This window comes from Rhinoraja longicauda, chromosome 17, assembly GCF_053455715.1.
Source record: "Rhinoraja longicauda isolate Sanriku21f chromosome 17, sRhiLon1.1, whole genome shotgun sequence".
In the NCBI taxonomy this organism is placed as follows: Eukaryota; Metazoa; Chordata; class Chondrichthyes; order Rajiformes; family Arhynchobatidae; genus Rhinoraja; species Rhinoraja longicauda.
The window spans coordinates 15577918-15589474 of NC_135969.1; the positions used below are offsets into that span (position 1 = coordinate 15577918).

The following is an 11557-nucleotide window of genomic DNA, read 5'->3' on the forward strand; positions in this document are numbered from 1 at the left end:
CATGTCTTACTCAAGCATTCCTCCCGAATACATATTTAACACATGGTTGGTTGGCATCTGATCCATCTGCGAGAGATGATGGTGGGACTTTGACATTGTCCTGCTTGGAGAGGGGAATGTTTCTTCTGTGGTTGCATTTCCTTCTGTGGCTGACTCGGCCTATCCTTAGCAGGTAGACTCTCCCACAGCTTCTATGTGAAGTTGTCTCTGGGTGTTGAATTGGGGAGTGTGGTGCTCTTGCCACTGACCATTTTGTGGCGGTGCCGCCTGGCCTCCAGAGTCTTGAAAGACGGTGCCATGGTGCTTCATATCCACCTAGAGGCCCGTTCTTCACCTCCCCAAGTTCCCCAGCAGCTGTTTCCAAGTTGTCAGTGCCAATGTTCAAATTTGTCAAATCTCCCTTAATCATATCCATGCAGCAACTCTTTGGTCTTCCTCTTGGCCTCTGTGCATTGACGACCTCCCGAAAGAGCACATCTTGGGGAATGAGTCTATTTTCCATCCCGTGTATTACACATCCACAGCTGAATTTAGCTGCATGACTGATGAGGGAAGAGATGTTTGCACCCAAGTTAGTCTAGAGGCCAGAAGAGTCAAAGACTGCTGTCAAAACAGCCCCAAATCTGAATCCCTCAATTGGCAGCCGCATTTCTATTTTGTTACTCATGATCAATTTTACTACATCATCATTAGAGCCAACAGTACGTATTTTCTTAAGCTTTCAACCTGATTTTTGTTGGTGGTGTCATACCGCATTGTTTAAAAATGAATTGGTTCAATTATTTCGAAATACCACAGCATTACGTTGAATGCACATGACAAAAGCAAGTCATTCATCTTAACTAATTTGTGATCTTGTGTGTGCTTCACTTGAGCTCTTCCTATTCTTTATTATCTCACCCAATCCTTCCATTCCTTTTTGCTTGTGTTATCTATCATTCCTGTGAAAGGCATTTACTTTCCATCTAGTGACATGGTTCACACCATAATCATTCTCTTTCTGAAGCTAGAGAATGCAGTAGGAGAATGGGTGGAGGGAGGAAAGGGTTAATGGAGTTCCTGTGGCCTGTGAAAGCAGTGGACTTTAGGGCTAGTAGGGACCACATTGGCAGGAACACTGCCTACTGGTGGTTGACTCCACCCATTCCCTGCCATGAGGGCCTAGTGATATTTTGCTGATAACAGAAAAAAAATAATGACACTCCTTGCATTTGTGTTGTTAGCCATAATGTCTGAACAATGTATATCTCGCAGAGGCACAGAGAATGCAAATGCCCGAACCTAGAACCTAGAACAAAAAATAAACTGCTCGCATTGGACTGATTTACTGTCTCTTTACATACATATGCGTAATGAATTACAGAAACGGGTTTAGTGAGCAGTATTTGTAGCAGGTCATTTAAATTTAAGGTTATTTTGGTTCCGCGTTCCATTTCTTCTGATTGTGACATTCAATCTGCTCATTTGATGAAGTTTAGAGGGTTGCTTAGCAGTAGCAAATAACATGGAGGTAATAAAAGGGATCAGTCTGAAGAATGGTCTCGACCTGAAACCACACCCTTCTCTCCCGAGATGCTGCCTGACCCGCTGAGTTACTCCAGCACTTTGTGTCTACCTTCAGTAATAAAAGGAATATGAGTAAGTATATTTCAGTCATTTTGTTTCTTAGTTTTATTTTCCAAAGCACCTTTCCAGGCTTGGATCTTTTTGTTCCACCTCATTTACCCGCCTCCCCAAAACCTGCCCATCAATCTGAGCAGCACAGTGGCGCAACTGGTAGAGCAGAGCTCCTGCCTCACAACGTCAGATACCCGGGTTCAATCCTGACCTCTGGTGCTGTCTAATGGAGTTGAACAAAGGTGTCTGGGTTTGTAGGTAAATTGGCCTGTGTTAAAAAAGAAGAAAATAAATAAATATATATATATATATATATATATATATATATCCTAGTGTGTCGTTGGCTGATGAGAAAGTGGGATAATATAGAGCTAGTGTAAACAAGTGGTCAGTGGGCTGAAAGGCCTCTTTCATGTATCTCTAAACTAAATCTGAGTATACTGCTCTTATTTTAGCACATTGCTGGGATCACGTGCAGGAGTTTCGCGAAGGTCCTGCAACATATTCTAATAATACATTAAGACATGAGCAATAATTCCTAGATTTTGGAGAATACTGTGTTGCAGATCGCTAGACATTTGTAAGCAGAAAGGCAAATGTGCAATTTTACAAAAGTGAAGTATTTTATTAAAGTAAATCAAATTCTAAAATCCCTCCTTGTGTAATTGAAGATTCAGACCAGAATGGAAAGTGGTTTTGAGTGCACAAAATGGTGAAGAATAATTACTGAATTTGAACTATTTTAGGAAGGATTTACAAATAATTTCGAGATTTTAAAAAAATGCGCACATTGAAATGTGAAGTGTTAAGTTTTGTTTAAATGATGTGGTTCCTTAATGATCCTTAACAATCAACTTTCTTTTGGGGTGGAACATTCTGTTAAATAGAAAGAAAATAAGGAAGAATTAAACGTTCAGTTTTAGAAAGAATTGGTTATGTATTTCTGCAGTTAAGAACACAAAGTACAAAATCTCATTGCAGTGCATTTTGCAAGTAAACCATTTAAACCTCCCAAGTATTCGGCAGGCGTTGCATTTTCTCCTTCGAGTGAGCAAAAAATAAACGATATTGGATGAACCGCATCCTGATGCGGGGTCTCGGCCAGAAGCTTCAATCATCCATTTGCTTCCACAGATGCTGCCTGACCCACTGAGTTCTTGCAGCATTTTCTTTTTGCTTTAGATTCAAGAATCTGCAGTCTCTTGTCTCCCTTTTTTAAGTGCCTATCCTGAAATCTTAGTATGCCTGACAAAAATGTTCTAATTACATTAATTAGATCGTTGGATCCTATTTCCTTTGGATACTTATTCCAAAAATCACATTTTGAACTACGTGAACAATAGCATTTCAAGGTAAAGTAACTAACTTTTCTAGAGAATCGATAAAGCTGTTCTTTACAGTGGTGACAGAAACTCATGACACCCTTCATTTGCTCCTCTTGAGCAATACGTACAGTGCTGGAGTAACCGCAAGTCAGGCAGCATCTGTAGAAGAATGGATAGTTGTCATTTAGCTTTGTTGTTGCTGTGGAGAAAATGGAAGTTCCTAGTTAATTTAGAAAGATAGATCTTTCACTAAGCATTTACTTCAGATTATAAAATGATATTGACAAAAACAGTTTGCACATCCCATTCCTATTGTTTATACTAGAGGGATAGGCTGGGGGAATTATGCGCCCTTTTTTCCCTTGCCTGTACCTTCTACTTTTATAATATTCCGTAACATTATATTGACTAGTCCAGTTTTAACCAGGAAAGAGCAAATGGAGACCCAAGGAACCTTGCATGCAGGATTCTTGAGCAATGCATGAAGTGCTGGAGTAAACCATCAGATCAGGCAGCATCTGCGGGGGAAATGGATAGGAGACATTTCTGGTTTCTGAAGAAGTGTCCTGATCCGAAACGTCGGCTATCCATTTCTTCCACAGATGCTGCCTGACTTGCTGAGTTACTCCTACACTTTGTGTTTTGTTCTAGAAGAGCAAATGAAGGTTGTCTTTCTGGTTTCTGTCACCCCTTTAGCAATACTTGCCATTTTGCCTACTAATTGACAGCAGTTATGCTGTCAAACTTGACAGCTTCCTGAAATGACAAATCTGCAGTAACCCCAAGCCTTGCCATAGCATGCCAAAACATTGATTCAAAGCTATAGTTACACCCACTTGCCAAAGGAATTACATAAATTGACTTGTAGTTATGTGCATTTTGTTTCATGGGAGTTGTCTAAACCTGTAAGCCAGGTGTTTTGTTGGATGTGGTAAGAATGTGTGCCCAAACAAAGGTTCCTTATCGTGGCAAATATACAACAAATTCTCTCTTTTGTCTCCCCATGACCTCAACTTTCCACATCTGTAATCTCCTTCAACCTTGCATTCTTTGCTCACGCCTGCGGTTCTCTAATTCTAGCATTGTGAGAATCCATAAATTTTTATTTGCTATGTCCTTTGGTGGGTGTGCTTTGGCTGCCCTGAGTTCTGAAATGTTTGCCTAAACCTCCTATGCTACCTCTTTTTTTTAAAAACTTGAACTCTTCATGATATCTTCCTTAATCTTTTTATAATGTCATACATTTCCAAGGACTGAAGCAGTGGACCTTTTAGTTTGTTATAGGCACTGTATAAATACGTAATTTACTCAAAACTATGAGTATATAAAACTCAAGTGGAGGTGAGTTTTCAGGAGTAGATTTAAGATTTCATTCTGTACCAAATGAGTCATTTTTGGTCTTTGAGCTTCTCTGGTGGCCTGCTTTCCCTGTATTTTCTTCTGCTCAAATTCTAACTGCAATGTGAAAATTTTCAGAATTTTCCAGTTTCTTAATTAGTAAGGGTGTCAGGGGTTATGGAGAGAAGGCAGGAGAATGGGGTTGCGAGGGAAAGATAGATTAGCCATTATTGAATGGCGGAGTAGACTTGATGGGCCAAATGGCCTGATTCTGCTCTTAGAACTTATGAACATGAAATTCTCATCTTAACTACCACCAACAAAATAGTCAATCATTGGCATTACACAAATCCCTCACCTTTAACAACCTGGGGTCACTGTTAACCAAAGCCATAATTAGACTAGCCACATGAATATGGTGATTATAAGAGCAGATATCCTATTGGACCTCTTAAATCCCCAAAGCCTTTACATTATCTACAAGGTGAATCGAGAGTATGATGGAACGTTTCTGCTTGGCTAGATGTGTGCAGATTCAACAATGTTTTCTAACCTTAATACCACCAAGGTACAGCAGCTTGCTTGATTGGGTCTATCCCCACCACCTGAGCTGGTGATCAGTACCTGTTGGATGTTTCATCTACCATAAATGCATTGTGTTTATCTATCTCAAAGCACTTGCCAAACCATAAGGATGAGGCTGTAGATGAAAGGGAACACCACAACATGCAAGTTCTTGTCAAGCGGCATGTTAGTGCAGCAGATAGAGCCATTGCCTCGTGGCACTGGAGACCAGGAATCGATCCTGATCTTGTTTACTGTCTGTGCGGAGTTTATACATTCTCCCTGTGATCACGTGGGGTTTTCTCTGAGTGCCCGATATTTCACACATCTCAAAGCCGTGCGGGATAGCTTCATTGTAAATTGCTCCTAATATACGTGAATGAGGAAACCTAGTGGATGGGGATTTTATAGAGATTAAAAGATGGGATTAATGTGGGATTTGTGCAACTGAATGGTTTGTGGTTCGTGCAGATTCAATGGGCTGAACGGCCTGTTACTATGCTGAATCTTTTTCCATGACTCCAGCTTGCACACTGTCACTTCCATTGTCACTGGGTCTATTTTTCTACCCAACTGTACTGTGGGTATACACTTTCGCAGAAGCTGAACAATACAAACGGAAATTCCAGTTTCCCAATTAAAAAACACTAGAAGTTGAACAATTGCACATTAAAAAGAGTTGATTGCTGGGTATAATTTGTAACTGAATTGGTATGATGTTTGCAATATGTAATAGATCTCTGTTCTTTTTACAGCGATGGCTGCCATTCGCAAAAAACTCGTTATAGTTGGTGATGGTGCTTGTGGCAAGACATGTCTACTCATTGTCTTCAGTAAAGATCAGTTCCCTGAGGTGTACGTTCCAACGGTTTTTGAAAATTATGTAGCAGATATTGAAGTGGATGGAAAGCAGGTTGGTAGTAACATCTAAAATATTCTGTTAGTATAACATGTGTAACATTCAAAAGGCTTCAAGGACCCTATTCTATTGGCTATTGTTCATCAAGGCCAAAATCTAGTTTTAATGCATAATATTATTTCCCCAATTGTCTGAATTTATCAGCATTGGTCCCGCTTTTAAAATAGAAGTGAGAGTTTAGGAGAGGAACGAACAGACTAATGGTGAACTGTAAAGTGTGTTATTAAGCTGATTGTGTTAACCCTGTTGAAACATGATTGTATGTTTTTAATATTTCTTGACCATTTTAAGACTCTTCAGACTTTAGAAATACAATGCGGAAACAGGGAAAACATACAAACTCCGTATGGACACTACCTGTAGTCAGGATCGACATTAAGTCTCTCGTGCTGTAAGACTCATTAATCGGGCCTTGTTTAAGGTGTGGGAATGAAATACAGATGCTGGTTTACACCAAAGATAGACATAAAATGCTGGAGTAACTCAGCGGGTCACGCAGCATCTCTGGAGAAAAGGAATAGGTGAAGCTTTGGGTTGAGATCCTTTAGAATTTTAATTGGAGCGGTAGAACCGGGTTCAATCATAAGCTCATGTACTGTCTGTGTGGAGTTTGCATGATCTCCCTGTTCATGCACAGGATTCCTCCCACATCCCAAAAGCATGAGGGCTTTGTTGCCCTTTGTAAAATCGCTCCTAGTGTGTAGGGATTGGATAACATGGAAATAATGTGAATAGGTCATCAATGGTTGTCATGGACTCAATGGGTGGAAGGGCCTGTTTCCATGCTGTATCTCTAAACTAAACATTCATCGATGTTTTTGAGTTTATTACCAATATTCAAGACTATCTTTACAGCAGAGTTGCTCTCTCATAATGAAGAGCAAACCTGTGTGATTTGCCTGTTCTATTTGCAATGCTGCAGGGATTGTTTTAATTCAGGAACAGAACATGAATTTTCTTTATTTGAGATGTATAAAAATTGACATTTAATTTTCTCCAGGTTGAACTGGCTCTTTGGGACACAGCAGGACAGGAAGATTATGATCGACTTCGGCCTCTCTCCTATCCAGATACAGATGTAATTCTAATGTGTTTTTCAATTGATAGTCCTGACAGTTTGGGTGAGATGACTTTGATGTACTGCTTAATCTTACTACTCTATCAGTCTTTAAATATATTAATCTATAAACTGAAGTAATTTTGCTTTTGTCAGTGTTGAAGAGTGATTTGTATTTGCAGTTAGAAATGACCATCTAAAGGAGACATTTAACAAAAAATATTAAGACTACTTATGTGTAGTGCTCTTTTGAGAAGGGTGTGTGCTGTATTTAATTCTTTCTGAAGATCTTATAAATGTAAAAATACGAAGAAATTTAAAAACCTTTTCAGACATTAAAAAAATTCTGGAAATGAACAGTTTATTGCCTTGTACAGTGATCTGTAAGGTTAATATTTAGTGTGATGACTAACCTTGTTCTGCAGTCTCATTATAATTTATATGATTTCATTGCCTTTGATCCTCCTGTTACATTATTCAGTGTAGAGATTCTTCGGGGGTGATTTTCCATGGCATTGCTGTGGGTTATTTCTTGCATATTTTTTTATTTGAAACACTTATGAAAGCATTGTTTTGGAGTTGCTTGCTGGTTATTGAAGACGTGCGATACACAGTGTGGCAAGTACAAAAGCACTGGGTCAAATTGTCCTCCGTCCATCCTGGACCCTGCACCAGCCCCACGACGGCACTAAATTCCTGCAGCGCCACAGCTGGCAACATGTTACAAATGGTTTGGTCACCACCTGAGCCCCCTGCACTATCTTGACCATCACTTTTATAAACAGTTAAAATTAATTGCATTATCATTGCAGGCACCTCGTGTCTTATGCGTGTTTGATTTATGCGTTTTTAGAATAACATGCTTTTTCATTTAATACTAAAGCCCGATTTACCAGCTTGTATTTTGGAATAACACGCTCAAATTTACGCCTAGCAGCGCAATCGCTTATGTTCAATTTGCGCTGTTTTGAATTACACCCGCCTTTTCAAGAATGTATCCCCCCCTCCCCATGTAAAATGTGAGGTGGCTGTGCTATTTTAACATTTTGAATTATTGTTAAAGTGTAAAAATGCAGAGAAGTAAAGACGTTTCTTTTTACATGCACAAGAACAGTGAGCACAAGCACAGGTACAATGGAAATCTTGCAGCCGCATAGATTCAGACAACATACAAAAACATTAATTGACATTAATTACACAGAAATTATACAAGACGATGAAAGAAAAAAGACTGGTGCAATAAAACAAAAAATGAGTGCAAATTAAATCAAGGTGAACAGCCTTGGCTAAACTTGCGTATTTAATTAAGGGTAATGACCTTTAGTCAAGCATATAAAGCCCCTCTAGATTTATCACACAGCATAAAGCTGGTCAGCTTGGTGCAAAGTGTATCTACCCATTCTCCCCCTCCCCCCCAGCTGAGTAGGATATTTAATACTCCTGGAAGTCCGGAATGATTTGCAGCTACAGAAGACTCTCTGTGGTAATATTGTCAAAATCAGACCATTAACCCTAATGCATTTAAAAATGAGACTGAGAACACCGATAGCTTGAAAGCACTTGAACATGGAAGTAAAGGTTTTCAAACGTGCAAGCCAGGTTAAATCACTCACTAAAGTGAACAGTATCCTGGACTCTGGCTTTTGTACATTATGGCCGTATCTACGAAGTTGAACTAAGCTTATACAGAGCATCATCCTGCTGAGGCAGAAGTAATGTTTGGTGCTGACACTGCATTTTTGGAAGGACATGACGGCTTGGGAGAGGAGTCTGAAGAGATTTGCTACAATAGTTATAGAGCTGAAGTATAGTTGGAGTGTGATTGTAGAACTTTTGAGAGTGAAATAGCAGAGGCAGTTTCATGTTTTGAAGATCATGAAGTATTTAGAAAAAACAGAAAGTCCTTTTAATTAAGAAGTTGACTATCAGATATCACAGACATGGGCTGCTCAGTCAAAAAGAGGTAATGTGAGACAACCTTTTTTCCCTCGTAATTAGTATTTTATGTGCTTTTTTTTACGGGCTGGTGGGAACTGATTCAATAGAATCTTTTCAAATAGCAATTTGATTTTAAAAACAAAAAATATATAACAGAAAGTGTTATAGAAATCACCCTAAACTGCCATGCTGCATAGGATTCTGAATCTGCTATACAAGTAAAACACATGTATTCATTTCTTTTCTCCAAACTAGAAAATATTCCAGAAAAGTGGACACCAGAAGTGAAACATTTTTGCCCGAGTGTGCCCATTATTCTTGTTGGGAACAAAAAGGATTTGAGGAACGATGAGCACACACGAAGGGAACTGGCAAAGATGAAACAGGTTAGTAGGGAAATACAGGAAGAGACTGAAGGAACAAGAGATTACAGATGCTGGAACTTTGAGCAAAACACTAAGTGCTGAAGTAACTCAGTGGATCACGCAGCATCCCTGGAGGACGTGGTAGGTGATGTTTGGGTGGGGACCCTTGTTCAAATGGGTTGGGGCATTTCTTGTCTGAATTACTCCAACACTTTGTGTTTTGTGAAGAGACTGACCAAGTTCATCAGTGTCTGTGTTCTTTTGGGGGGTGGAAGTCATTGCTTAAGGTTCAGAGTATTTACTTTGAGATATCAATTGTGATTTTTGTCCTGGGCATCCTGTTTTACTATAATAGCATATACGTTGAGTTGAACACCAGCAAGGGATGTATCTGTTCGCGATGTCTTTTTCAGTTTTGAATCTTTGGGGAAAACTTAAATCTTATAAAGGTGTACAGAATCATGAAATAAATAGATCGGGCAGACACACAATCTCTTGCCTATAGTAGGGAAATAGAGATCCAGAAGGCAGGTTAAGGTGAGGAAAAGATTTAATAGGAATCTGAGGGGTTGGTGTTTCACACAAAGGGTGGTGGTGAAATAAGCTGCCGGGGGAGGTAGTTGAGGCAGGTACTCTGGCAATGTTTTAGAAACGTTTAGACATGTATATGGATAGGACAGGTTTAGAAGGATGTGGACCAAACGCAGGCAGAAGTGACTAGTGTAGATGTGACATGTTGGTCAGTGCGGGCAAGTTGAGCTGAAGGGCCTGTTTCCATGCCGTGTGACTATAATTCTGAGCTTAAAAATAGTTACACCACTCATGACTAGATAAACTTTACTATCAAGTCAGAACTGAGTAGAAAGTAATGCAGACTAACTTCAGATTTTCTATTAATTAGCAATGAATTAGTGATTTGAATCCTAGTTTTTAATATTATTTAAATTTTAATAGTGGTCTTTTGTATTGTGCAGGAGCCTGTGAAACCCGAAGAAGGCAAGGAGATGGTCACCAAGATTTGTGCATACGGCTACATGGAATGCTCAGCAAAAACTAAAGATGGTGTGAGGGAAGTTTTTGAAATGGCCACAAGGGCTGCCCTGCAAGCTAAGCGCCCGAGGCATAAGGCGTTTTGTAGTGTTCTATAAGGCACAAACGCAAGACCAGTGCACCCTACCATTATATTTACAGTCACTTGATTTAAAAATTCAATCTTGAATTGGTGTTTGTTAAACCTAGTAAGATAGTGTCTTGATTATTCTGGCCTCTCATTTGATCTATATACTGTTCCTGACATCTCGGCTACCAATATTTAAAAGCCAACAAAGGCTGTTTTTTATTTCTAGTTCAGTGGTGTACTGATGTATAGTTATGGTCATTTTTACAGTATGCATGTATCCATCTAAACTTTGGTTAAACATTACTGTAGCTTTTTTAAAAACCTATCTACTTTACATGGTCAGTAGGTGCAGCCTTACTGGTAGGAAAACGCACTCTGTCAGCTTGTATTTCTTGACATAGAACCAAACTAAGAAATTAGTTGCCATCACTGTTTATAGATGTAGCTTGATTCGACTTTTGTATAATTGGATTTCTTAATGCTAATACTGTAGCCTAAACTGAAAATTTTAAATGTATTGGGGGGAGGAGGAGGGGGGGGGGGGGGGGTAGTGCAAAATAATGGAATTGGAATTCCTTTACATAAAATCTTGATGACTTCTGAAAAGTGATAATCGATGTAAACCAAGTCAAGCTTATGTACAATGTGGAAAATTTAATGTGGGGGGGGGTGGGTTGGAGGTTGAGGGACAGGAATTCTGTCTCTGTTCCAGGCCACAGCTGTGTCCTTGCAGATTAAGTAGAGGTCCTGCTCCGCTTGCGAAACAGCTCGGCAGTCCTTCAATAAACATATGCGCGTGGCCATTGGCACCATGCACTCAAGGCCTTCTATTTATCATATGTTGGTATATGTAATGCCTGCCTTTTTATGTTATTGTTTTACATTGAAGATGTATTTGAGGTTCCGAATGTACCTCACTTGCAGTTCCTTAGGTTTTTTTTTGGCTGTGTCCGTAAATAGTTACCAGCAATACTAATAGCAAAATAAAAGCCAGTTTTTTTTTTTAAAATATAGCTGTTCGGGCCTATTCTTTACACTTCTTTTAAGTGTGGAGAGTATGTTCTAATAAAGTTCCACTATGTCAATTTCTTCAAAGCGTTCTTGTAATTTTTAAACCTTAATTGCTGGCAAATTTGGAAAGTGTTCAGCTCATGCAGCAGTATTCAAATGCAAGTCACTGTAATGGAACTGCTAAAGTCAGTTGTTACAGCACTGAAATATTTAACCTTGGAATTGGACAGTTAGATTGAATGATTTGTATAACACTTTGATCTGCCCACATCTTTTGTTTAAATCCTGCTCTTCACCTTTTTG

At 39.3% G+C, this 11557-nt stretch overlaps 1 protein-coding gene across 2 annotated transcripts in view; it reads left to right on the forward strand.

Moving 5' to 3' along the window:
• The window catches only part of LOC144601786 (transforming protein RhoA), a 29798-nt gene extending 18467 nt beyond the window's left edge, over window positions 1–11331 (forward strand). For both annotated transcript variants that reach the window (XM_078414204.1, XM_078414203.1), the window contains 4 exons: window positions 5600–5757; window positions 6764–6884; window positions 9014–9144; window positions 10098–11331. In XM_078414204.1, the coding sequence (XP_078270330.1) occupies window positions 5602–5757; window positions 6764–6884; window positions 9014–9144; window positions 10098–10271 (582 nt within the window). In that variant the 5' untranslated portion in view covers window positions 5600–5601 and the 3' untranslated portion in view covers window positions 10272–11331. The remainder of the gene's footprint in view (window positions 1–5599; window positions 5758–6763; window positions 6885–9013; window positions 9145–10097) is intronic.
• Window positions 11332–11557: the final 226 nt, after the last annotated feature.